This window comes from Cetorhinus maximus, chromosome 11 (genome assembly GCF_964194155.1).
Source record: "Cetorhinus maximus chromosome 11, sCetMax3.hap1.1, whole genome shotgun sequence".
NCBI classification, from domain to species: Eukaryota; Metazoa; Chordata; class Chondrichthyes; order Lamniformes; family Cetorhinidae; genus Cetorhinus; species Cetorhinus maximus.
The window spans coordinates 7,845,859-7,873,555 of record NC_135889.1 but is presented as its reverse complement, the minus strand read 5'-3'; the positions used below and the strand labels follow the sequence as shown (position 1 = coordinate 7,873,555).

Below are 27,697 nucleotides of genomic sequence, written 5' to 3'. Positions count from 1 at the left end.
TAACAGTCTCCTCTCTCTCTGAGTCTTTCTCTCTGTAACAGTCTCCTCTCTCTCTGAGTCTTTCTCTCTGTAACAGTCTCCTCTCTCTGAGTCTCTCTGTAACAGTCTCCTCTCTCTCTGAGTCTTTCTCTCTGTAACAGTCTCCTCTCTCTGAGTCTCTCTCTGGAGTCTTCTCTCTCCATGTCCCTCTCAGTAAATAAATTTCTTCTATATTTCTCTCTCCTCTCTGTCTCTCTCCCCCCCTTTTGTGTCTTGTCCTGACCTCGGGAGAAAGAGAGAGAGAGAGAGAGAGCAGCCAATCAGGAGAGACCGAAGCTGAGCTCAAAGTTTCAGTTTCATTTCCTGGATCGACAAGAGGACGGAGCGAGAGAGACAGAGAGAGGGAGGGTGGAGGAAGATAAAACATTTTGCTGGTTGCACTGGGAAGAAGCGATGGACCTGGACAGGATCCGAGACTATGGTCTGAAGGAGCTGTGTTCCCAGGGGGGTTCCCTGGAGTACAGCGTCTTCAGGAGGAGGGTTTGCCAGTATTTCCAGATCTCTGGCAGGGAGCTGTGCTTGCTGCTTCGGCGGAATGACCAGTGGTTCACCATCCTGCCGGGCAAGGGCACCGGGTCGCCGGGCTCGGAGCTGCCCGAGGACAGCCGGCTGATAGCCAGCACCTCGCTCAGACTGTGCAAGGGCTTCCTCAGGAGGGACTGCAAGGGAGCCTGTGGCCAACTCCACCTCTGCAAATTCTTCCTGCTGGGAAACTGCAAGTTCTCCAAGGGAAGGTAAGAGTCAACCTCTTTGTGTTGTGGTGTGGTTCACCCACCCCACCACCCCACACACACACACACACACACACACAAAGCCAAGGAGATTGGGCTTCCAAACTCAACAAGACTCCATCAGAGGAGGAAGGGAATTTCCATTCACATAGCGCCCAGAGCGTCAGAGGAGTTGTTAAGGGGCAACATTTTGACTCTGGGCCACATGAGGACCTCTTTGACCCAAGCTTTTGGGGTCACCTGTCCCTCGACCCAAAAGCTTGGGTCAAAGAGGTCGGTTTTAAGGAACGCCTAAAGGAGGAGAGCGAGAGGGGTGTAGGGAGCAGGGTTCCAGAACTTACCGTCGCCGGGCAACTGACGGCGTGACCACCAATGGTGCCAATATGCCCTCGGTGGGGGTGGTGGTGGGTGGGGTAGGGGGGTGGCGCAAGAGGCCAGAGATTGCAGGAGCGCCGCGATCTCATGAGGGTTGTCGGGGCCAGAGGAGGTTACAGGGGGACGGGGGGGGGCTCAAGGCCCTGGACGAGATTTGGATGGAAATTTTAAAATCGATGGCGCTGCTCGACCGGGATGCCAGTTCAGGTCGGCAGCAAGCGCAAGGGCTGTGGGTGAGCGGGACTTGGCGCGATTTAGGATGTAAGGGGGCACAGGATCGTCCTGCCCTGCCGCTTCGGCTCATTATCCCACCTTCCCACTCTCCGTAAGCCGGAACTCACTGAAAACTCTTCAGCTAAACCCTGAACCCAGTCCCACCACCACCACCACCACATCTGATACTCCCTTCCAGCTATCCCTGATCTCGCACCTCCCTGGCTCTAACGTAATAATCCAAAGCCCACTTTTCTTTCTTTGTGTCTTGGCCATGTGACCCAGTGGTGCAACAGGTGCATAACCTGCGCCAGTTATAAAAACAACACAAGAAACAGAAGCAGGAATAGACCATTCAGCCCCTCAAGCCTGCTCCGCCATTCAGTACAACCATGGCTGATCTTGGGCTTAAACTCCACTTTTCCTGCCCGCTCCCCATATCCTTTAATCCCCATGAGAGACCAAAAAAATCTGTCTATCCCACAGCCTTAAATGTATTCAACGATGGAGAATCCACACCCCCTGGGGGTAGAGAATTCTAAAGATTCACAGCCCTTTTGAGGGAAGTAATTTCTCCTCGTCTCAGTCCTAAGTGATCCTGAGACTGTGCCCCCGTGTTTTTGATTCTCTGACCAGCAGAAACAATCCCTCAGCGTCCACCCTCTGTTACACTGGGCTCTTTTGCGACTCCCCTCCCAGCTATTTTAGCAGGTGCCACGAACGGTTTAAATTAAGGGGATTAAAAAAAGTCTTTTAAAAAGATTTGCGTTGATGTAGCGTGCTTTGCGACCGTTGAATGCCTTAAAATGCTTTGCAGCCAACGAAATACTTTATGAAATGTAGTCACTGCTGGTAATGGAGGGATCACAGCAGCCAATTTGCGCTCGGCAAATCCCACAAACAGCAAGCTGACAAAGACCAGTTCCATCCCCTCACTTTCTCTGTCCAATGAAATGGGGACTAGCAGAGCCTTTCCTCTGGCTCCTCTGCTCTCCTAGTTGGGAAGTACACTGGGAAGAGGAGAGGGGAGCTTGCCCCTTCCTCCTTTAGTACTGGCCGCCCGCCTTAAAAGAGAGGTAGCACCATCAACACTGCAGCACCCCCTCGGTGCCGCACTGGAAGATTTACGGGATGACCTCTTCTGTTTCTTTTTCAGGACCACCTGCAACTTCTCGCACACTATCCTTTCTTCCCACAACATCCCTGTGCTGGTGGCTAACAAGCTTCGCATGCTGAGCGAGCTGGAACTCTGTCAACTGCTGCTCCAGAATGATCCATCCTTGCTGCCTGAGGTAGGAACTTTGACCCCCCTCTCCCCCAACCACACGCTGCATTGCTTCGATTTACTCTTGACTGTTGCTTAACGGACCGTCCCGCCAACTCTTCGCGTGAGAGCTGAGGAGAGGTAGAGCGACGTGAGTCAGGATGAACGTAGGCTACCCTCGGGTCGGTCTTAGCTCAGCCCCCGTTCCCTCGTCCGTGAATTCTCATCCTTCTGTTCAAACCTCTCCCTATTTCCGTAAATTCCTCCCGCCACACACCCCTCCGGGATCTTGGCACTCCTTCAGTCCTGGCCTTTTTCTGCATCCCCCAATTTCCTTGGCTCCACCACGGGCGGCCATGCCTTCAGCTGTCCAAGGCCCCAAGCTCTGGAATTCCCTCCCAAAACAGTTCCACCCCTCTTCCTTTAAGAGGCCCCTCCAAAGCTACCTTGTTGACAAAGCTTTCCGTCACTGATCCTAATATCTCCTCATTGTCGTTGGGTAGTACAGAAGTTGAGTGCTCCTGAAAAAAGACATTTTGTCGAAGCTTTTCATCTTGCACTCATCAGGACAATCGCAAGAATACCGATGTCAGGGGAGAGCAACAACTTCGTACTGTATGGGAAGAGAGCGCTGATTGGTTGGCACGCTTGCGATTGTCCTGATGAGTGTAAGACGAAAAGCTTCGACAAAGTGTCTTTTTTCAGCAATACTCAATATCTCAGTGTTAAGTTTTGTCCGATGACATCCCTGTGGAGCTCCCTGTGTAATTTGCCTCCGTTAAAAGTGCTATATAAATGCAAGTTGTTGTTGCAAGTGGTCTGAGCTGACAGAGGCCTCCTCCTTCTGGCTTCACCCTGGCCCTTATGCAGCTGCCTGTGTGTTTTGCCACCGACGGAGGGAAGAGTTAATATGTAACCGGGGAGTGTTAATTTAGCAGTCGGATTTTCCCACAAGCCAGTTCTGCTCGAGCTCACCGCTGGATGAGCAATACGCATCATTCCCGGTTGTCATGGAGCTACCACTGAGTGTCACTTCTGATTTGCTTGTCCCTCGTAAATTTTCCTTGCTAATTTTTTGCAAGCTACAGGATGAAATTTCCCCAAGTTTGTTCGTTAGCCTGTGTGGTGCGACGCTTCGGCATATTATCCGGAATATTCCCAGGTCCAGTCCCAAATCTGTGGCATTCGTCGCAGTTCAGTGGTAGCAGTCTTATTCCTGAGCCGAAAGAGCACAGGTTTAATTGCCACTGCACAGACTTGACGCAAAACATCCAGTCTGGCACTTTGCTGCAGCGCTGAGGGAGTGCTGCACTCTCAGAGGTACTTAATCTTTCACCAAAGTTGGTGGGGGGGGGAGGTCCTGCTCCTGACCATTGCCCCAGTGATAAACAATAGTAATGTTGCCTGCACTCTGCTCAAACTGAACATTATTGGTGCTAAAATCATCCAAGTGAGGTAACTAATTGGTTTATGTTCCCCCCGCCGATAGCAGTTGGAATGTAAGAAAGAAAAACATGCACCTTTTCCGACCTCAGGATGTGCCAAAGCACTTGACAGCCAATGAAATACTTTGGAGGCATAGCCGCTGTGGTAAGCGGCCGCTTTGCGCACAGTAAGCTCCCACAAACAGCGTGCAGCAATAGCCAGCCAGTCCGTCTCAGTGACATGGCTACAGGGAGGGCTCCCCCGGCCTCCTCTTCAAATGGCGCTGTGGGATCCGTTACATCCACCCGGGAGGCTTCACGTCGCAGCCGAAAGAGGGCGGTGCAGCACTCCCGCGGCGGCGCAGCACTCCCGCGGCGGCGGCGCAGCACTCCCGCGGCGGTGCACTGGGGTGTCAGCTTGACTTTTGTGCTCAGCCATCTGGTGGAGGGCTTGAACCCACAGCCTTCTGACTCAGAGTGCTACACACTTGCTGAGCCACAGCTCAGTGCGCACGCACGTAAGAGCATGCTGAGGGCCCTGTGGACCGAGCTCTCTCTTCAGTCGTCCAGGGAGGAAATTGCTGCTGTTTCTATTTTTTTTATATGTTTCCTCCCCGCTTTCGCCGCTCTTTCGGTTGGATGCGCTCGTGTGCGTGCGGGACTCACGGACCTGTCAATTTCTCCCGATGCAGATCTGCACCTTTTACAACAAGGGCCCCGGTCGCTATGGTGGCTGCACCCGTGAGCAGGCGTGCACCAAACTTCACATCTGCCTCCACTTTGCCCAGGGCTCCTGCAGGTTTGGGCCAAACTGCAAACGCTGCCATAGCTTCCGTGACAACAACAGCTCGGTGACCCTCGAGAACATGAGCCCACAGGTGACCCAGCGCTTGCAGCAAATATACCAGAACGTCTACAGCCTCAAGAACTCCAAGTCGTCTGATGGCAAAGGTAAGTAAGTGGGGCACGTCGCCCTTTGCCGCCTGCAGTCCAGACGCTACAATTATTAAAACTAGAGGACAGGTCGGCAGGATAATGAAGCAATTAAGGGGGATGTTAGCCTTTACTTTAAGGGGGCCGGAATACAAATCAGTGGAAGTTATGTTAGAGTTGTGTAAAGCTCTGGTTGGAAGGGGTGCAGTGCAGATTCACCAAAATGACTTTTTCTTTTATTCGTTTGTGCTGGGCCAGCATTTATTGCCCATCCCTAATTGCCCTTGTTCAGAGGGCAGTTAAGAGTCAACCACATTGCTGGTGGGTCTGGAGTCACATGTAGGCCAGACCGGGTAAGGACGGCAGATTTCCTTCCCTAAAGGGACCTTAGTGAACCAGATGGGTTTTTACCACAATCGGCAATGGTTTCATGGTCACCGGCAGACTTTCAATTCCAGATTTTTATTGAATTCGAATTTCACCACCTGCCGTGGTGGTGGGATTCGAACCCAGGTTCCCTGGATTACTAGGCCCAGTGACAATACCACTGCCTCCCCTCAGGTCAGGCTGTTGAGACTATCCTTGCCTTCCCTCGAGTGTAGAAGGCTAACAGGCAATCAAGTTGAGGTTAAAGAATTTGACGGCGACGAAGGAAAGGAACTACTTCCTCCGGTTGGCTGGGTGGAGGTGGGGGCAGGGCGCAGGCCCAGAACAAAAGGGCAGAACCTTAAACTTAAAGCCAGGCCGGCTCAGGAAGCCCTTCTCCACACAAAGGAACTCCGGTCGGGATTTTCCAGCCCCACTGAAAGTCAATGGGCCCCCATGGCAGGGCCAGGAAATCCCGGCCTCTCTCTCTCAAAAGCTGCTTGGTTGGGTGGGGGTGGTGGGGGGGAGGTGCGGGGAGCGGAGGGAGGTCAATTGAAGATTTCAAAACTGAGATTTTTCTTTGTTGGACAGGAATATTAACAGATGTGGAGCCAAGACAGGAGCTAATGTGCAGATCAGCCATGATGGAGTGGGATGGTGGAGCAGGCTTGAGGAACTGAATGGCCTCCTCTTGTTCCTACTTTACCAGCACTGCAAAATGGGGATTTAGTGCTCAGAAAAATCGACGATTTGACAATTCAAATTATAATTAACACTTAAGGAAGAATGTCAAGGCGGTTGAGACGGTGCAGAGTAGACTTCCTAGGATGGGGTACCAGGGATGAGGGACTTCAGATAATGTGGAAAGAACATGGAGAAGCTGGGATTGTTCTCCTTGGAGCAGAGAGTGTTAAGGGGAGATTTAATAGAGATGTTTCATAGAGAAAATAAGGATAAACTGTTTCTACTGGCAGGAGGGTTGATAACCAGAGGTCACAGGTTTAAGATAACTGGCAAAAAAGCCAAAGGGAAGCTCGAGGAGAATTTTGTTTTTTATTCGTTCACGGGGATGTGGGCCAGCATTTATTGCCCATCTCTAATGGCCCTTGAGAAGGTGGTGGTGAGCTGCCTTCTTGAACGGGGATGTGGGTGTCGCTGGCTGGGCCCAGCATTTATTGCCCATCTCTAATTACCCTTGAGAAGGTGGTGGTGAGCTGCCTTCTTGAACCGCTGCAGTCCCATGTGGTGTGGGTACACCCACAGTACTGTTAGGGAGGGAGTTCCAGGATTTTGACCCAGTGACAGTGAAGGGACGGCGATATATTTCCAAGTCAGGATGGTGAGTGACTTGGAGGGGAACTTCCAGGCAGTGGTGGTGTTTCCATGTGTCTGCTGCCTTGGTCCTTCTAGATGGTAGAGGTCGTGGGTTTGGCGAATTGTCTTAACCTGAGCACACTGAAAGGGAGGTGGAAGCAGATTCAATAAGAACTTCAGGAGGAAATTACCATGAATCGTGGCGTGTAAACTGACCCAGCACATAAGACAACCCCATTTTCCTGGCCCCGAGAATCGTGTTTTTTTTTTGCAGTTGCCCCGCTATTCAGCATGCTACAGTCGCATTAGTAGTCAGCCTCAATATTTCGCCCCACAAATGAATATTTTACTTCCTGGTACCTTATAACCAGGTGGAAGGCATCAAGCAGGCAACATGGACTGTGTTACAAAGACGCGCAGGTGTTTAAGACACGGCCACTCTTCGCGTTGGATGCCACTGGCATTTCAAAATGGCGACCACCCACACCCACACCAGCGGTTCACTTTTATACTCAGCATATAAGCCGACACTTTTTGGAAGGATTTTTCGAGCCTTCCGAGATCGATTTATATGCTGACATCTACGGTAGATTAATACGTGGAATGGAAGAATTTGCCGGATTATGGGTAAAGAGTGGAAGGGTGTGGGTGGTGCGTGGGACTGATTGAGTAACTCTTTCGACGAGCCAGCAGAGGCACGATGGGCCGAGGGGCCTCCTGTGCTGTAAGTCACTAAACAAGGGTCGCCCCGATTTGTTTTAATTTTTGTGAATGGGCTGGTAAGGCATTCCGCACGGTAACGTAAGATGGCTGGGGTGGTTCACCTCAATAAATGACGCAAGGATTTGACTTTGTGCTCTGACCTGCTGCCCACAGAGAAGACACCCCGATCCCGTCAATCTTCCGGCAGCTCCAGCGGTGACGTGGACAGCGAGGAGATCTGCCTCTACTTCGTCAGGAAGAACTGTAGCTTCAAAGGTACTGGAAATTCTCCTTCAAAGAGGGAAAAAATATATAATTCTCGTTGTGTAAAATACACGGTGTTTGTGGATAAAACCCAGTCCTAAAAGATGGGTTGAGTTGATGCAGCCTAACCTGAGCCCTATTCTCACACGTCGGGATTTTACTGCAGGAAGGAATTGTGAAACTCCTTTGTAATGTGGCTCACTTATACGTGCTAGAAGCAGTATACACTCATACTCAGGGACACGTCCTCCGCAAACAAAAGGAATATGTTCAAGCCTTGCACCTTTTTTTGAAATATCTAGGAGCTTGGGGAGCCCGCGGTTTCCGTGTTGTTTTCTCCATGGCAACGCCTCAGCCAATCAGAGTCGACCTGCCAACACCCTTTTCCCCTGCAGTATAAATTGTTATGATCCTTTGAAATTTGGCATTCTTGTGTTTGTCCCGCTGAGTGCAAGATGGAAATCTTCGGCAGCATGCCTTTCTTTTCAGCAAGATTCAAATGCGTTACTCTACCGATTATTGAATAAAAAGTTAACAGTAATGCAATCTTGAAGGCGGAGCCTGTAAAATGCCAAAATGAAGGGTTGATGATGCCCTTGTCTGCGAAAGTGTGCTCCTTCTTTCTCCCAGGATGGCAGACTCCTTCCCTGCTAGCTGTTGCCTTTACACCTCCTCCAGAGGATCAAACAACCTTCCTTTATATCTCGGCTATTGGCAAAATCCCAACGTCTCAGTAACTTTCCATCTCCTCTCCGTCTCTCTGATGCAAAAACAATTTTACAATGTTTGAGTTTCCCACAGCCTCTCAAGGTCTGTCTGGCCAGCTGTCTTCTTTAATTCTGCCTCTTATCTCAGTAGAAGTACATTGTCTCAGTCAGCCTTCGAAGCAGTTAGATCAACAGTTTGTGCTCTATGTTTTGTTGCCAACGCTTTGAATCAAAGTCCGCTTTCTGACCAGTCCAGGATTTCTTGATTGATTCCTGAAAGCTGGTGTTAAAAAGCCCATAACCCTTTGGATGTTGTGTTCAGAAGGCCACCGCTAAGATATCAACCATTTGCCCAAGACCAATTTAAGCCCCTTTTTACCTAGCGGGACAACCCTCTTTGAGGGAAGGGGCCGGTTGCGTAGTGGGAGTGCTGGAGGAGGCCAGAAAATTGGTGAAACTTTCTAAAACAGAAAATAGGAGCAGTCGTTTAGTAATACAGAACTTCAGCATTGCTGAAAAAAAAGAGACTTTTTTTGTCGAAGTTTTTCGTCTTGCACTCATCAGGACAATTCGCAAGAAAATACCAGCGTCGGGGGGAAACAACATATTTATACTGTATGAGAAGACAGTGCTGACTGGTTGGCAAGCGGACTCTGATCGGTAGAGGTGTTGCCATGAATAATGCACCAGTTGATGGTGACTGGCAGTTAACTGCCGAGCATTGTTTGAAATTTAAATCAGGCAGCTTGACCCTGATTGGCCAAGACATTGCCTTGGGGAATGAACCAGCGAATGGCTGTCACTTATTTTGTTTGGCTGAAACAGGCGCAATGTGTGTACATGTTCTTTCTGTCTACAAAGAACAGGGCCCTGTGTGTTGATATATGTAGCTTCCAATGCACGTAAACGTGCCACACTGCACAACCTTAAATTGGTTGTCAGCGTAAGTTTTAGCACACCTATGATTATTTAGCAAATGTTGTCCAATCACAGAATCACATCTAACGTTGGACACTGTGTTTTGAGTTTTGCAAGCACGGGCTGTTTGGGTCCGGTCCGTGGAAGGGACATCTTTCGACAAAGCTTCGGCAAAAAAATGCCTCTTTTTTTTTCAGCAGCACACAAAATATGAACTAATCTCCTCCTGGTTTCTGTTGATTCCCCCGCAGATAATTGTATCCGGGTTCACTCCAGGCTCCCCTATCAATGGCAGGTTTATGAGGAAACGTGGAAAGATATCCTGAACATGGAGCAAATCGAAAAGGATTACTGCGATCCCAACAAGACCAGGTGCACTCCGATGTTTCAACCAGGGTAGCTTAATGTTGGCAGAGCACCTTAAACCTCTGAGCGTACCCAGTTACACTCTTGATGCAAACCCAAAGTATTTGATGCATCAGTTCAGGAGCAAGTCCTTGGTTTGTTTAATTTAACATTCCCTCCACATACCATTACCGTCTAGGTAATAACAGTGACTGCACCACATTGGTTTTCAGTGCTCTGAGACGTCGTGAGGATAGGGACAGGCGCTATATAAATGCGTCTCATTTCTCAATGTGTAATTCTTGATTTGCAGTCCAAGTTCACAAGTGCACAGGTACAAAAAAAAAAATGAGAAAGCTTTTAATCTCAGGAGAACTGGAATATGAAGCGGTTGAACTTATGCCAAAGCTCTGGTGAGACTGCTTTTACAGTGTTGTGTTCGGCTCTGAACGCCACAACTCAGGATGTATTGGCCTTGGAGTGGGCTCTACACAGATTCACCAGGATGATATTGGGGTTAAAAGGGTTAAATTATGAGGGTAGGTTGAATCGACTCAGCTAGTATTCCCTAGAGTGAAGATTAAAGGGTGATTTAATCGAGGTGTTTAAGATGATTCAGTAAGTGGGTAGATAGAGAGAAACTATCTCCTCTGGTGGGGGGCGTACAGGACAATGGCACATAACCTTAAAATTAGGTCTAGGTTACTCAGGGGTGATGTCTGTGAGCAATTCTTCAAACTATGGGCGACTTAAAAAGCTGTTGAGGCTGGGAGTCAATTCAAGGTTTAAAAATTGAGATTGATGGATTTTTGTTAGGCAAGGGGATTAAGGGATATGGAACCATGGTGGGTAGATAGAGTTAAGATACAGATCAGCCATGAGCTCATGAATGTTGGAACAGACACGGGGGGCTGACTGGTCCACTCTTGTTCCTGTGATTAAGTAGACAAAAATCCTTAATTTGGTCCCTCCGTAAGTTTTAAAATATGGGCCAAAGTTTTACCCTCCCCCCCACACTGGCGGGTTTTAGGCGGGGGTGGGGGGCAGGAATTGATATTGGAGGAACGGAATTCCCTCTGGGTTCCTGTCCACCCCGAACTCACAACAATTTTACGCTGGGGCGGGCAAGGCCTCAGAGCCCTTTACCTTACCTTGCCCCAACTGAGGCCTTTAAGTGGCCAATTATTTAAGGGCCGTTTCCCGCCCAGCCTCAATTTTTAGGTTGGCGGGAGTATCGAACTTCTGTGGGAGAAACCCGAAAAAGAACGGAGTTACATCTCGGGCGGGAAGCGAGGGGGGGAGCAACTCCATCAGAAGCACCCCTTCTGAAGTTGGACACCCCCATCTTAAGGTCCAGTAGCCTCCGAACCTTCTTCACCCACCCCCCCAGGCCTGTCCCCTGAGACCCCGATCGCCCCCTTCCCGCCTATCCCCCCCAGGCCTCCTCCTCCTCCCCCCGCCTACCCTGCCCTGGGACCCCTTTACCTTACCTTGGCCTCTGGGGCCCTGATTTAGGCTCCGATGTCCTCCTGCATTTCTCCTTCTGTCCACTCCAGCGCTGTCGCTGCAGGGACTGGAGAGGTGCCGGCCAATCAGCTCGCTAAGGCGGGACTTCCCCACGAGTGAGGGGCGGAAGTCCCGCCTGCAGCCACTTAACACTCGCTCGAGCGTGAAAGGGCTGCGGGGCACTCAGGGAAGGGAGTCCACACCATCCGGAAAATTCCGGCCATGATCTAATTCGGTTTTGAATGAGAACTTGAATGGGCAGACTGGGGGCAGATCCATTTGACCTGGTGACAACACCTTATTACACCTTCCACAATACAATGTAGCCTCATAGCTCAGCCAGTAGCACCGTCATCTCTGAGCCAGAAGATTGTAACTTTTAAGACTCACTCTTGATCCTTGAGCACAAAATCCGGGCTGACCCTCCCAGTGCAGTGCTGAGGGAGTGCTGCACTGTCAGAGGTGCCATCTTTCAGGCGAGGCAATAAACCGAGGCCCCCACCTGCCCTCTCAGGTGGGTGTAAAAGATATCATGGCAATATTTGAAAGTAGAGCAGGGGAAGTCTTATGGCCAGTATTTGCCCCTCAACCAATGTCAACCAATGACAGGTTCTCTGGTTATTTATCTCACGGCTGTTTACTTGATCTGACTGTGCACAAATTCACTCCAAAAGTACTTCATTGACTGTAAGACCAATTTGTACAGGCGACTGAAAGCTGAGTCAAGGAGGTATGTTTTAAAGAGGGTTATAGAGGAGGAGAGGTTGAGAGATAAAATTCCAGGGCCCAGGCAGTGAAAGGAATGGCTGTCCAGGCTGGAGTGTAGGAAATGGAGGTTGCCCAACAGCTCAGAATTAGGGGAAACGCAGAGATTCCGGAGGGAAACGCCAAAAAGAGAAATGAAAATCGAGGCCCATGCTGGATCGGCTCAGTGAGCACAGAGGTCACAGAGGTGACGTGTGAACTGGACTTGGTGCGAGTCAGGTTGCAGGCAGCAGAGTTTGTGAGGAGTTGAAGTTTACGGAGGGTGGAAGATGGGAGATCCACCAGCTAGAAACGGAGATGACACATAAATAAGAAAATAGGCCGCACAGTCATCACTGGGTCACTATCCGGGAATTCCCCGTCGGACACTATGGTGGGAGCACCATCACTACAAGGACCACTGTTCAGTGAAAATGCCCACCACCACCGCCTCAGGGCAGCTAGATATGTGGCCTAGCCAGTGATGCCCCACATCCCGTGAACAACTATATGAGAAACAGAATGAGGGCGGTGTCCTGTAAGGCTCTGTCCTGTGAAACTCCTGGTAGATAATGGAGAACATAATGAAATGCAGCCAGTGGAGGTATACCTGCCTCATAACTGACTGAAACTCATGAACTACCAAACGCCACTGGGGCATTTCCCTTGAATCCCTCTTGTCTTGTCTCCTCCACCGATTTCCCTCCTTATATTCACGATGAGGCTGTTGATTGCAATCCTTCCAAATAGACATTGGCTTTTGATGTTTTGACCAATCTCCCCGCGGTGGACTTGAGCAGCACTTGCTGATCAATCCTGAGTGCGCTAATAGCGACACTAACAACCAATTTAAGATAATCAGACAAGCTCCTAATGTGACCCATTTACCCTCGCTAGAAGCGACATACATTCATACATAGGCACCTGCCCTCTGCAAACAACATAAACATATTCCTACATTTGTTGCAACATAAATATATTCCTACGTTTGTTATGTTCCTATTACAGGTCTCTACAAGTTGATTTTAATGCCATGTTAAAAGACTTCAGCCAGGTTAGACGCTTGTCCACAGCTTCCTCCGTTACAAAACCTCCTCACTACATCCTCACCACCGAATGGCTTTGGTACTGGAAAGATGAATATGGAAAGTGGATTGAATTTGGGAAGCAGGTGAGCCTTCAGTCTTCCTTGTGATCTTTTCTATCAGGTCCCCCACTAGTTAACATTAGCTGTTTCGAGTAGAACTGCCAGACTAGGAGGACCACAAAGGATTAGAAGTTATGCTGCAGGTGTATGAAACTCTGCTTTGCAAACGGTCGCTTAGGTAGCACAGAACTTGAATCTTGCTGAAAAGAGAGACATGTTGCTGAAGCTCCTCGTCTTACGCTCATCAGGACAAACACAAGAATGCCAAATTTCAAACGATCACAATTTATCCTGCAGGAGAAAAGTGGTGCTGATCGGTTAGCAAGTCTACGCTGATTGGCCGAGGCGTTGCCATGGTGAAAGCAACAGGAAACTAGAGGCCCCCCCAAGCTCCTGGGTAATTCAAATAAGATGCAAGGCTTGACCACATTCCTTTCGTTTGTAGAGAACAGGTCCCTGCGTATGAATGTATGTTGCTTCTAGCAAGTGTAAATGAGCCACATTACAAGCTTGACTGATTATCTTAAATAGGTTGTTAGTGTAGCGTTATGATCTGGACCAGACCCCCAACTGGTTGGTAAGATCCAGGAAGGGACCAGTAACCATAGAACCATTGAAAAGTTACGGTACAGAAAGAGGCCATTCAGCCCATCAATTCTGCGCCACCCAAAAAGAGAAAAAAGAAACTAGCCGCCCATTCTAATCCCACTTTCCAGCCCCTGGTCCGTAGCCTTGCAGGTTACAGCGCTTCAGGTGCAGATCCAGGTACCTTTTCAATGTGTTGAGCGTTTCAGCCTCAACCACCAACTTAGACAGTGAATTCCAGACACCCACCACCCTCTGGGTGAGAAAGTTTTTCTTCATGTCCCCTCTAATCCCTCTACCGATCACTTTAAACCTATGTCCCCTGGTAAGCGACCCCTTAGTTCGGGGAAACAAGTCTTTCCTGTCTACCCTATCTAGGCCCCTCATAATTTTGTACACCTCAATTAGGTCACCCCCTTAATCTCCTCTGTTCTAGGGAAAACAACCCCAGCCTGTCCAATGTCTCCTCATTGCTGCAATTTTCAAGCCCTGGCAGCATTTTTGTAAATCTCCTTTTCACTCTCCCCAGAGCAATTATGTCTTTCCTGTGATGTGGTGACCAGAACTATACACAAAATTCCAGCTGTGGCCTAACCAGTGTTTTATACAGTTCCACCATTACATCCCTGCTTTTGTATTCAATACCTCATCCAATAAAGGAAAGCATTCCATATGCTTTCTTTACCACCTTATCCACCTGTCGTGCCACCTTCAGGGTCCTGTGGACACGCACTCCAAGGTCTCTCACTTCCTCAACGCCCCCCCTCAATAACTTCCCATTTATTGGAAGTTTGGAATTTGTCAGGAATCACTTCTTCACACAAAGGGGAGTAGAAATCTGGAACTCTCTCTCCCCTAAAAAGCTACCGAGGTTGGGGAATCATTTCAAAATTGAGATAATTTTTTTTTATTATTGGGCAAGGGTATAAAGGGTTAGAGAAGCAGGGATTGGAAATGGAGTTAAGATGCAGATCAGCGTTGATCGAATTGAATGGTGTAACAGTCTCAAGGGGCCGAAAGGCCTCCTTCTGGTCCTATGCTTCAGTGAAGCAATTTACAGAGGTCCATCCAAATATGGGTGGTTACATTTAGACGTAAATTTAAAGAGGGACACAACACCCCTCTATCATCTCAACCAGACTGGGCTTAACACATCCTGTAAAGAAATAAACAAAATGGCATCTAAAAGATTGTCTCAAAAATGGAAGCAAGAGAACAGCAGATGGAATTATAAACTTTTTTATTAATGCCGGAACTTGCCTGGTTTTATGACACTTCAAACAGAATCCAAGATGGTGGTTCATTAGGGTGAAAGTCATTGAGACTAAGGAAGTCACAAGCTTGATGTACACTGTAGTTTGTCCTTGGAATTCAACTGGGGACTCGATTGATACCTGGAATGAACTTATGAGGAAAGGCTGGATAGACAAGGCTTGTTTCCACTGGAGTTTAGAAGAGTGAGGGGTGACTTGATTGAAGTATACAAGATCCTGAACGGCCTTGACAAGGTGGACATGGAAAGGATGTTTCCTCTTGTGGGTGAGTCCAGGTCTAGGGGGCCACTGTTTTAAAATTAGGGGTCGCCCTGATAGGACAGAGGTGAGGAAAATTTTTTTCTCTCAGTGGGCTATGCGACTTTGGAACTCTCTGCCTCAGGAGGCGGGGTCACTGAATACTTTTAAGGTGGAGGTCGATAGATTCCTGATAAAATACTGCGGATGCTGGAAATCCAAAACAAAAACAGAAAATGCTGGAAAAACTCAGCAGGTCTAACGGCATCTGTGGAGAGAGAAACAGAGTTGACGTTTCAAGTCCGTCGGACTCTTCATCAGAGCTAAAGAGAAGTAAAAATGTGATGAAGTTTATACTGTTTAAGGGGGGGTGGAGCCAGGTGGAGCTGGATAGAAGGCCAGCGATAGGTGGGGGCAAAGGAGAGATTGACAAAGATGTCATAAACAAAAGGACAAAGTGGATGTTAATGGTGGTACTAGCTAATAGGAGGACGAGGGTCAACACTCTGAAGAGAACCAGATAGATTCTTGTTAGGCAAGGGAATCAAAGGTTATCGGGGGTAGATGGGAATGTGGAACTCAAAACACAAACGGATCAGCCATGATCTTATTGAATGGTGGAGCAGGCTCGAGGGGCCGAGTGGCCTACCTCCTGCTCCTAATTCGTATGTTTGTAAAACTGTGAGATGGTCGAGGACAAATTCAGATTTAACCGAGACGTTTTAATTTCCCCTCTGAACTCACGTACACACCCAACTGGGTGGCCTTCTCACACACACTGTGGGTGCTAAATCCTAAGCAAGTATCAGTAGCTTTGGAAAATGAGAGGGAGAAATGGGGAGGGGGAGATGTTAATACACATGCATCCCTTGATGTGTCAAGCATACACAGTGTCATGTTATTGTCCAGAGACCCATGCATATTATTGGCCCATAATTTGTTGTCAAAATAACAATGAGGTTATTGGCACTCAGCACTCCTGTGTAAATGCTACAGCCACTTCGGGTGAGAGCATGCTCAGTGAAGCACAGAAATCCAAAAGTTGCCATCCAAGTTGTGGTGCTTCTCCATTAAGCTTTTTGAAATTAGTATCCCCCTTTCTGGCTCACCATTGAAATATACTGAATGGCGTGAATTTGCTGTGTTAGTATTGTAGATATGCACTAAACTGGCCGCAGGGATTGAGATGCCTGCGTACTGTCATATTATTATGTAAGGACCTCCACAGTGTCGTGTTATTATGTAGAAATCTATTGGGTGTGTTACTGCATCCTGGAACCCTACCCAGCAGCATGTTGTTTCCTATTTCATATTGATAACCATTCCAACATCTATTGTTAGATGTGATTCGGCGATTTTGCAGCACTTTCTGAACAATCCTGAGTGCGCTAATAGCTACACTAACAACCAATTTAAGATAAATCAGTTGGGCTCGTACCGTGGCTCAGTTACACCTGCTAGAAGTGGCATACGTTCATGTACAAAGACCTGTTCTCTGCAAACAAAAGGAATATTTTCAAGCCTTGTGTCTTTTTTGAATGACTGGGAGCTTGGAGACCCTGTAGATCCCTGTTGCTTTCCCCAGGGCAGTGCCTTGGCCAACCAGTCGATTTGCCAACCAATCAGCACCCTTTTCTCCTGTGGTATAAATTGTTGTGATGGTTTGAAATTTGGTATTCTCGCGTATATCCTGAGGAGTGCAAGACCTAAAGCTTCGGCAACCAGGTATCTCTCGTTTCAGCACTATTCTATTCCATGTTATTATCTATTGCTGTCAGAAGGAAGGCAGCAGAACCATCTCGAAGGTGCAAGGCTGAATTTACCAAGGTTGTGCCTTCAGCACGGAGCCTCGCTGGAGAGGGGCCGAGTTAGGAGATTGGGCTGTAAGAAGCATAGCATCAACCCCTGAGCTCCTGACTGACTGGTTAAATTCTGTACGACCAGGAAGGGCAACACAGTGCTGCCAGCACAACGTCCGTCGACCTGGAGAAGGCGTATTTGGCGGACAGCAATGGGAAAGTGGAGTTCACAGCTGGAAAATACCAATACGTGTTGAACTTCAAAGGTGCAGTGACTTTAAGCCAATTGGTTTCAATAAACTTGACGTAAAGAAAACATCGCTAAGAAATCTGAAAATTACAGGCCATTTTTTTTTTCCTCCGCATAAAAGACCACCTCTCAATTCTACTTCTCTTTTCCCCCCCCTCTCCCATTCCTCCCACCCTCCGTTCAGAAATGTCTCAGCAAAACACACGCCTTGGGACTCGGAGAGATGTACGGAGGAGGCCCAAGTTCGTCTCTGAACAGGACGTGGAGAATCAGATACAAAAGTACGTAACACCACCTGCGGCCTAGCGAAGGAGGCTTCTGAGTACAGTCCGTGTCAACTAGGAGATAAGTACAGACAAGGAATCTCATTGGGAAACATCTTAGGTCAGATACTGTATCTGACTGATATTGCCTCCATTGATGTAGGTGGGACTCAACTCTAAGGGTTGAGCAATCATTCCTTACGTGAAGGAAACATTGGTTCCAAGTCAGTCTTTCACCACTTGGAACTAAACCTTCTAGCCCTGTTGTTGAGGCACAACTTAAAACGATACTTATAAAGTTTTTATTCTGATTTGTGCTCAGACCTTGCCTCATTTCAAGGCAGAATAGCCCAGCTCTTCCCTTGCAATTCAGTGCACTGGCACCAGGGGTCAGCCTTATGTTGTCTATGCCCTCTTCAGAGGTTCTTCAGTGATTTGTCCCATCGTCTGAAACATCCTAATCCCTGTCACTCAAAAGTGCCAACTTATAAATCAAATTAGCAAACTGTGGGTCGCTAGCCTCAATGGGTCGCGGGAGGAGCTACTGGTGTCATGTGCTCCGAGGCCACAACGGCGGCAGTGGAGTAGAGACTCAGATTTGACAGTCCTGGGATTGGCTGTGAGGCCCCTTTAAATGGCCGCCATTTTTTTTTTTGCCTCTGGCCCTGGGCCTAATCCAATGGGGTCACAGCAGAGAAAGATTTGGGAAGCTCGGTCTTACAGCGTGTTTAGAGTGTCCGCTGTTTTGGGTGGAAAGAGGTGCTCAGTGAGTCGGCCCCACCTCGTTAAGGTAAGTTTCTAAGTCAATCATGGTGGTTAATTAAGTTGTGTCAGCTGTGGCGTCGTGGGTAGCACTCTCGCCCCAGAGTCTGAAGGTCATGGGTTCAAGCCCCACTCCAGAAACCCGAGCGCAAAATCTCGGCTGACCCTCCAGTGCAGTACTGAGGGCCTGCTGCACTGTTGGAGGTGCTGTCTTTTAAAGGAGACATTAATCTGAGGCTCCCTCTGCCCTCTCGGGTGGACATAAAAGATTCCTTGGCACTATTTCTAGGAGAGCAAGTTGTTTCTGCCCCATGTTCTGTGCTGATTTATCCTTCAATAACATCTCCAGAACAGATTATATGACCGTTATCACATTGCTGTTTGTGGGAGCTTGCACAAGGTGGTTGCCATAACAGTGACTACACCTCAAAGTATTTATTTGTGAAAGACTTTGGAACACCTTGAGGTCATGAAAGGTGCTATTTAAATACAAGTCTTTTCATTATGACAATAACCCAACCAATCAATTTAAGTGAAGTTAATCCAAGCAGTTTTAAAAAAAAAAATAAATGGCTTTGAACTCTGGTATTTTGTTTATTATTTCCTTCCATTTCCAAACTCCAGTGAAGTTCAAGTTGCCTCAGCCCTAAACCTCTTTGCCTCTCAACCTGTCTTCCTTCCTTTGGCTTGTTTACATGCTCAGTTGACCCGTGATTATTTATTTAAATATGGCGGGTAAGGCTGCCAATTTCAGCGCCCACCTGTGCCCCATGTTATGGGGGTGAGCTCGGGGATGGGCGGTAATGTGGTAGGGTTGGCACCCACCCTGTTTTTCCAATGGGATGGTGGTGGGGGGGTGGTGGAGGGGCACATAAAATCCAGCCTAAAGTTTCAGGTTGACGAGCTTTCATCAGAGCTGAAGGAAGGTGAAAATGTAAAGTTAAAAGGGTGGGAAGGAAGTGGGGTACCACTACTAATGATTCTTTTCCATTTTTCTAGCCAAGGAAAACCTGGACAGGAGCAGTCAGGTATCACTCAAGGAAAATGCATCCCAGCACACTGGGATAAGTCTGTTCCTGCAGACATGGAATATAAGGTAGAATCATTCAGCTGGCTGAGTTATAAAAGATTTTTGTTGTGGAGGTACGCTACAATATTTCGAGTGTGATTGTATCAAACTCTTCAAGGGGTCAAAGGGTATGGGGAGAAAGCGGGAGCCATGATCATAACGAATGGCGGAGCAGGCTCGAAGGGCCGAATGGCCTACTCCTGCACCTAGTTTCTATGCTTCATGGAATCACAGAATTGTTACAGCACAGAAGGAGACCATTCGGGCCATCATCCTATACCGGCTCTCATAATGAGCAGTTCACCTAGTGCTATTCCCCCGCCTTCTCCCCGTAACCCTGCACATCCTCCCTTTTCAGATCACGATCCAATTCCCTCTTGAATGCCTCGATTGAACCTGCCTTCACCCCCACACTCCCAGGCAGCGCATTCCGGATCCTAACCGTTCGCCGTCTTAAAAAGTTTCTCCTCGCGTCTCCATTGCTTCTTTTGCAAATTACCTTAAACCTGTGCCTTCTTCGGGGGGCTTCTCCCCTGTGGTCTTCGAAGAACCTGCATTTGCTAAAATCTATTAATTCGTTCCTCAAATTCGACCCGTGCACGTCTTAAATTCTACTCACCCATCAATCCTTAAGTTTTTCTCACCATCTCCTTTATTCTCTACCTAATTAATGCTCAAATTCTACTCATTGAATCCACACAGTCATTTTTAAACTCAATTCCGCACACTCATTTCTTAAAATCCTATTCGCTCACCTCTTAATTTGAACTCCGTTGGCATTACATTCTGCTCATGCAGCACTCCTTACAGTTTACTCACTCACTCCTGAAACTAGCAGCTTCTACAGAAGAAAGAAACACTCTTCATACATGACTGAAATTATATTTAATCAAATTACTGTTATGTACGCTTGAGAGGCCAGGCGGGGGTCCCAGGATTAGCGTCTCATCTTATAGACAGCGTTTAGGGTTGCTGTGCTCAGGCTTCTGGAGTGGGATGACCCTTCTAACTCAGAATTCTGGGGCATGTTCGAGGGAGGGTGGCCCTCGACACTGAAGAGGTCGATTTTCAAGTAGGAAGAAAAATGGAGCGAGCCACATTGTGTCGGGGAGAGAATTTAGGAGGGCGAGGCTGTGGTGTGTGGACTCGTACCAACTAGAAGGTGGAGCCGGAGATTTTGGACAGCTAGGCTGGAGTGAGGCCGCGGAAGTGGGTCATGTGAGTGAGGAGACGGATTTGGACTCAAAGCTTCAGGGAACCTAGAGAAGTCAAGAAAGGTCAGGGAGCTAGGATAGGATCAAGGCAATGGAGCACAACGCCAAGAGTTTGCATTAAGACAGCATCTTTACTGCGGCGTAATGTCCCAAGGTGCTTCCCAGGACCAAACACAATCTGATACCAAGTCGCACAAGGAGATATTAAGACAGGCGACCAAAACGCTTGGTCAAAGGGTTAGGTTTTAAGGGGTGTCGGAGGAGAGAGAAGTTCATGGAGGGAATTCCAGAACTTAGGGCCCTGGGGACTGAAGGCATGGCTGTCACTGGGGCGATGGCAGGGGTGGGGGGGAGGGGGGAATGCGGGCAAGTGCTTAAGGAAGTGGAGGAGGCACAAGAAGTCGGAATTGGAGGAGTGCAGAGATCTTGGAGGGTTGACTGGTTAAAGTTCTGGATAAGCGGGGGTTTGTGTAACGCTGGAGATTGATGGGGGTAAATGGACGTGTTGGTGTCAAGAGCAATTAGATGTGTCGGAGCTAAATGTTGGGTCAGGGAGCATGTTTAATTCAGAGCGGAGCCACATAGATTCTGCAGCACGGTCACCTGACTGAGGGAGGTAACAGCACACACGCCCGATAAACTTTACATTGGGAAAGATTAAAATGTTTTCACTGGAGAAGATTGTAGTGGAATCAAGCTCAGGCTAATTTTTGTGTGATTTCAGCCTCGGTGTGTTTGAACGTGTTTGGATTACCTGCTGCTCTGTGGCTCTGACTGATAACCTTCTCCCTGCAGCTTGTCCTCTTGCCCGAGTCCTCAGAGGAATATAAACAGGTGCAGACCCTCTTCCAGCGGACAATGAGGAACAATGTGATCCGGAAAATCGAACGAATCCAAAACCTGGCCCTTTGGGAAGTCTTTCAATGGTGTGTAAAAGTTACAATGTTTTTTTAAATGGTCTGTTTCCTTCCAACCTGTCCTGAGGGGTGGTACCCTCTGGGGGGGGCGGGGGGGGCTGCGTTGGAGGCGGGTGGGGGGTTGGGTGGATAGATTCCTGGGTGCAGGATCCTTGACCTTCTGACTGTTAGGCTGAGGGACCATTCTTCCTGTGAATCTTGGCAGGATGGGACAGGTATCCTTCTCCCAACCCACTCCTCCCCCAACCCTCTCCTCCCCCAACCCTCTCCTCCCCCAACCCTCTCCTCCCCCAACCCACTCCTCCCCCAACCCACTCCTCTCCCAACCCTCTCCTCCCCCAACCCACTCCTCCCCCAACCCTCTCCTTCCCCCGAACTTCCCCTCTCCTCCACCCCAACCCACTCCTCCCTCTGACCCGCTCCTCCGCTCCAATCTTCTGCTCCCTGACAATCCCCTCCCCACTGACCCTCCCCTTCCCTTGACTCTCTCCTCCCCCGACCCTCTCCTTCCGCCAAACCTCCCCTCCCCCAACCCTCTCCTCCACCCCAACCCACTCCTCCCTCTGACCCGCTCCTCCCCTCTGACCCACTCCTCCCCTCTGATCTTCTCCTCCCTGACAATCCCCTCCCCACTGTCCCTCCCCTTCCCCCGACCCTCTCCTCCACCCTAACCCAACCCTTCCCTCTGACCCACCTCTCCCCTCCCCAACCCTCCCCTCCACCCCAAAACTCTCTGACCCACTCCTCCCCTCCCCAACCCTCCCCTCCACCCCAAAACGCTCTGACCCACTCCTCCCCCGAACCTCTCTTCTCCTCCGACCCACTCGTCCCCTCCGCTCGCTCCTCTCCTCCCCTCCGACCCATTCCTCCCCTCTGACCCTCCCCTCCCCCGACAATCCCCTTCCCACTCCGACCCTCTCCTCCCCCTGTCCCCGTCCAATAGAGTTTACCAGCCTGCCACCAGCAGCAAAAGAAGCCCCCGTGTTTCTCCGTCCTCCCTCAGCAGGGGGTAACGAGGTGAATTCTAGCACCCTTTTCAACACCGGAAAGGAACTTGAGACCTTCCTCGATGGCAGAACCCAGCCCCCAGAATACAACGATTTCAGTAGCTGTTAATAAACAGATTGCCCCTGAAGCACAGAGAGAGGGTAACGTGCTTCTCCCTCAGGCTAGCCCCTGCCAGTGCGGTGTCGGTCACATCTGTTCTGCTTGTATTTCTGAGACAGGCAGAAGGAGCAGATGAAGAAGGTCGGCAATGGCACGGAGGTGGCTGAGAGGCAGCTTTTCCATGGCACTGATCCTCAATATATCGAGGCCATCTGTCAGCAGAACTTTGATTGGAGGATCTGCGGAGTTCATGGAACCACCTATGGAAAAGGTACATGCGAGTTTTCAAAATGGCTGCTTCCGTGACTTTGTGGTAATGCTGTTTACACACACATTCATACTCACATTGCAGTGAGTGACTGTGGCTCGGTGGATAGCGCTCAGAGTCGGAAGATGGTGGATTCAAGCCCTGCTCAGAGACTTGAGCTCGAAAATGCAGGCTGACACTCCAGTGCTGTACTGAGGGAGTGCCGCACTGTTGGAGGTGCTGCCTTTGGGGGCGAAGCGTTAAACCGAGGCCTCGTCTGCTCTCTCGGGCGGACGTAAAAGATCCCTGGTCAAAAAGAGCAAGGAGTGTTCTCCCCACTGTCCTGACTAACATTGATGTCTCAACCAATGTGACAAGAACACACCATCTGGTCATTGTCACATTGCTGTTCGCGGGAGCTTGCTGTGCGCAAATTGACTGCAGCGTTTCTGACATTACAGCAGTGACTACGCTTGAAAAAGTTACGAGGCTGGCTGCACAGAGCTTTGGGATGTTCTTTGGATCCTGAAAGGTGCTATATAAATGTACATTCTTTCTTTCTTTCTTTAGGAAGTTACTTTGCCAGGGACGCATCCTATTCCCACAACTACTGCCGACGTGGGCAAACCACGATGACCATGTTTGTTGCTCGGGTTTTGGTGGGGCAGTTTGTGAAAGGAAGCTCATCTTACCTCCGGCCACCGTTGAGAGACGGCTCGAGGGTCAGCTATTATGACAGTTGCGTTAATGACGTCTCCAACCCATCCATATTTGTCATCTTTGAGAAGCACCAAATCTACCCTGAGTACGTAATCAAGTACAACAGCTAAAGAAGGCTACGCTTGCAGAAGTAGGATTTGGCTGGTTCCACATCTGCACTTTGAAGGAACCTGATCCCGCCTCACCTCGATGCCTCCCTGTCAAATAGAAGCACTAAAACACACAAACGTGCGATCTGTTAGAAATGCATCCTATCTGGTTCACTTATATTGGCCTCTGCCTTCCTGTTATGTTAAAGCTACCCTGACATTCCAAACTATAGCCCCTTTGTACTGCTTTTGATACAACTGAGTGGCTTGCCTGGCCCTTTCAGAGGGGGCAGTTCAGAGTCAACCACATTGCCGAGGGCCTGGAGTCACATGTAGGCCAGACCGGGTAAGGACGGCAGATTTCCCTCCCCTAAAGGAACCAGATGGGCTATTAGACCGAGTGGTAATTTTATGTGTCGTCATCACTGATACCAGCTTTTCACTTCACATTTATTTAGTTCACTATGTTTAAATTTTTCGGCTGTCTTGGGTGGGATTTGAATTTAGGTCTCGATTGATTAGATAGTCGTTTGGAAGGACAGAATTTGGGCATTGCTAAAAAAAAATGAGAGTGTTTTTTTGTCGAACTTTTTTGTCTCGCGTTCATCAGGACAATTCGCAAGAAAATACCGATTTCAGGGGAAGGAACAAGTTATAAAGTGTTGTTCCCTTTACATTGTGAATTGTTCTGATGACTGTAAGATGAAAAGCTTCCACACAAAAGTCTTTTTTCAGCAATACTCTTAATTGATTATTAGTCCAGACCTCTATATTACTAGTCCAGCAATATAACCACTATACTATTGTAACTTCATCCATCTGGGACAATTTAAGCTTTCTCTGCTTTCTGATAAATTCCTTTCTTTGTTAGTGCCAGAAATGTTCTGTTGTACTAACCCTTATTGAAATTATGCTTACAAAGTAGAGGTTTTAAAAAAGTGAAATCCTGCAGATGCTGGAAATCCAAAGTAAAAATAGAAAATGCTGGAAAGCGCTTAGCATCGGCGGAGAGAGAGAGAGAGAAACAGAATTAATGGCCGGGATTTTATGCGGCAGTGGTGGCCACTGGCGGGATAGTCGGGAGTAACTTGGCCTCGGCTGCTCCTGACACCCCTGGGGCTGGTTTTATGTGCCTCAGGCAATTGACTGCCTGGCATTCGGGCTCTCGTCCCCTTTAAGGGACCCCCACCCGTCCCCGCCCCCACCAAGGGCTGCTGGCCAATCGGAGGGCTGGCAGCTCTTCTTCACCAGTAGCGCCACTGAGAGCAGTGGCCACTGCTGGTACTGCTGGCAACCAGGCAGGACCAGCAGAGTTGGAAGAGTGGACGTGAGTGGGGTTTCCCCTCATTGGGGCCAGTCAGCCAAGGCCCCGACAAGGTGTTTGGGTGGGTGGGGTGGTGGTGGGTGGCAGCGATCGGGCTGTTGGTGAGGGCAGCCCTTGCTGGACTGTACATGGACCACAGGGTGACTGATCAGGAGGGCTTCCACCTCCCCGAAGCCCGGATAGATGCTGCCAGGGTATACCTGGCATTCCCACCCCCCGCACCCCTCATAGCAAAGGGTCCCATCCTCCCACTGCCGCTGGTAAGATAATGGCAGTAGCAGGGAAAGGCCAGATGTTGACCACTGAAGCGCCTCAATTGGCCTCTGGGCATGAGGGCCATTCATCCCGCCACCCAATTTTTCACTCCTACCGCATACCCTCACCCACGAATGCTCGGTGGGGCCCCCATAAAACCCCGGCCAACGCACTTAAGGTCAATGACCTTGTTTCAGAACTGGAAGAGAAGCCCTTAGAAATGAACAACTTTGAAACGCATACAAAGCCAGGCAAAAGGGGGTGGGGGGAGGGAGGGAGGAGGGAGAGAAGAACAGAACATAAGGGAAGCTCTGTGATAAGGTGGAGGGAGGAGAGATTAAAATGACCATGATGGTGCGAGGCAAAAAGGGGGTGGTAATGGGACACGGAAGGAGACAGAAAGTGTTCTAGAAAAGACAGAAATTGTTACAGCAGAATAGGAGAGTGGGGGGTGGGGGGCGAAGTATGGAAGTTTTGGCCAAGCGGAGAAGGTTACTCTTAGAAAAGCGGTATGTTTGATTCTAAATAGATAGATTCTCCAAGCGCACGCTGCTGTCGAATTGGATGGGAGGTTTCCGGCTCCATTGCCAACTGGTAGTGTTCCCAGCTGGCAAAGCTGTAGCCGGAAATTCGGCACTGATAATCTTATTTTTCCTTCCCACTCCTTCGGTAGTAAGGCGTTGTCAACTGAGCTTTGCAGAAAGGGAAGTTACGACAACAACAGCCTGCATTTCTGTAGCTTCTTTGACGTAGTGAAGTGCCCCCAAGGTGTTACTTAAAAATAAAAATGAGACTGGGCCATTTAAGGAGATAGTAGGACAGGTGACCAAAGTCTTGATCAAAGCGGCAGGTTTTAAGGAAGGCAGTAAAGGAGGAGAGGCACTTGATGGCTAGCACGGACACGACGGGCCCAAGGGTCTGTTTCTGTGCTGTATAGCTCGGTGAGAGAGGAATGGAGAGGTTTAGGGAGGAAATTCCAGAGCTCGGGGCCTGTGCAGCAGAAGGCACAACTGTCAATTGGTGGGGGTGAAGGAATTTGGAATGTGCAGGAGGCCAGAATTAGAGCAGCAAAGAGATTATGAGAGAACAAATGGGAGAGGAGAAAGTGTTTAGAGATAAAATCAATCTGGCTGCTGTATAAAAGCTTCAATGAAAGTTGACGTTTTTTTCTGGATTTTGACGTGTTTAACTAGCACTGGGGACAGAGATGTTGCATTGAACTTTTGCGTTTTAGTCGTTAACCCATTTAACAGTTTTTAAAAAAAAAATAACAAAAGAAAGAAAAATAAATGGTCAGTTGTAACCTCTGACGATGTCTTTTTCTCGCCAGACGCGCGTTATGTCTACCATTCTTACACGCCCGATCGCGAGGCGTGCGAATACAGACCATGCTGAGTGTGACTGTTACCGTCCACCATGTGTAGCACGCGATGGGGCAAATGGCGGGGAGTTGCCCTCGAGTTTCAAGCGGGGCAGCCCCTCTCTTATGTATGATTTACAACAACTTTACAACAGTTAATCAAGGGCAATTAGGAGTGGGCAACAAAATGCTGGCCTAAGAGACCCAGGTGACGCCCACATCCTGTGAAAGAATTAAAAGAAGGCACAGAAATAGGCCTTTCGGCCTACTGTCCTACGTTGACGTTCATCCTCCGGAGCCTGCTCCCACCCTACCTGATCTCACCCCGTCAGCAGAACTTTCTATTCCTTTCTCACTCACGTGCTCGTCTTATTTAGCTTCCCTTTAAATTAGTCGACACTGCTCTTGTGTGATGGAAGTTCCACATTCTCACCACTCTCTGGGGAAAGAAGCTCCTCCTGAATTCCTCACTGGATTTATTAGCGACTTGTCTTGTATTTATCATCCCTGGTTTTCGACCCTCCCACAAGTGGAAACATATTCTTTGCGTCAACCCTATCCAGCCCATCCATAATTTTTAAGATCTCTATAAGGTCATCCCCCCCGCCCCCAACCCCCACCATTTCATCAGGAAAGATTTGATAAGAGGTGTTCAAAACCATGGACAGAGTAGACAGGTAGAAACTGTTCCCGAAGGTGGAAGGATCAAGGGCACAGATTTAAGGTAATAGAGACGCCAGGAGAAATCTTTTCGCGCAGCGAGTGGTTGGGATCTGGAAGGCGCTGCCTGGAGGCAGGTTCAGTCCAGGCATTCAAGAAAAAGAATTGAATTATTAACCTGAAAAGGAAGAACGTGCAGGGTTACAGGGAGAAGGCAGGGCAGCGGCACCAGGTGAACCCGCTCATTCAGAGAGCCGGCGCAGACACTGATGGGCCGAATGGCCTCCTCCTGCGCTGTAACAATCCTGTGATCCTGCGAAAAGAGGCCTGTCTGTCCGGCCATCCTAAAGCGTGTGCCGGAAGGCAGGCTTCACCCAGTCGTCCAATGGGAATGCAGGGTGTGAGCAATGCGGCCCTTCCAATCGCTCATGGACCCCATCTGACTGTGTCATTCAGCCCGTCCCACACACCTGTGAACTTGTGTGTGAGATAGGCTGCAAACAGAGCATACAGGACTCTTCTCTTTACAAACAGAGGCATGGTACAAAAGCAAATAAGTAAGAGCGATCCTTT

At 48.9% G+C, this 27,697-nt stretch overlaps 1 protein-coding gene across 2 annotated transcripts; it reads left to right on the top strand.

Moving 5' to 3' along the window:
- Nucleotides 1–380: 380 nt before the first annotated feature.
- LOC144686365 (protein mono-ADP-ribosyltransferase PARP12-like) lies at nt 381–26,435 on the top strand. Of its 2 annotated transcripts, none has more exons than XM_078551452.1 (12): nt 381–773; nt 2,515–2,650; nt 4,739–4,997; nt 7,536–7,637; nt 9,502–9,622; nt 12,854–13,016; nt 17,033–17,153; nt 17,322–17,418; nt 19,162–19,258; nt 21,241–21,371; nt 22,589–22,740; nt 23,287–26,435. In XM_078551452.1, the coding sequence occupies exons 1-12, from the start codon at nt 433–435 to the stop codon at nt 23,544–23,546; spliced, it is 1,980 nt and encodes a 659-aa protein (XP_078407578.1). In that variant the 5' UTR covers nt 381–432; the 3' UTR covers nt 23,547–26,435. The 2 variants fall into 2 exon arrangements, with proteins under 2 accessions (XP_078407578.1, XP_078407579.1); XM_078551453.1 differs by having other exon boundaries at nt 428–773; nt 4,835–4,997.
- The last annotated feature ends 1,262 nt before the right edge of the window (nt 26,436–27,697 follow it).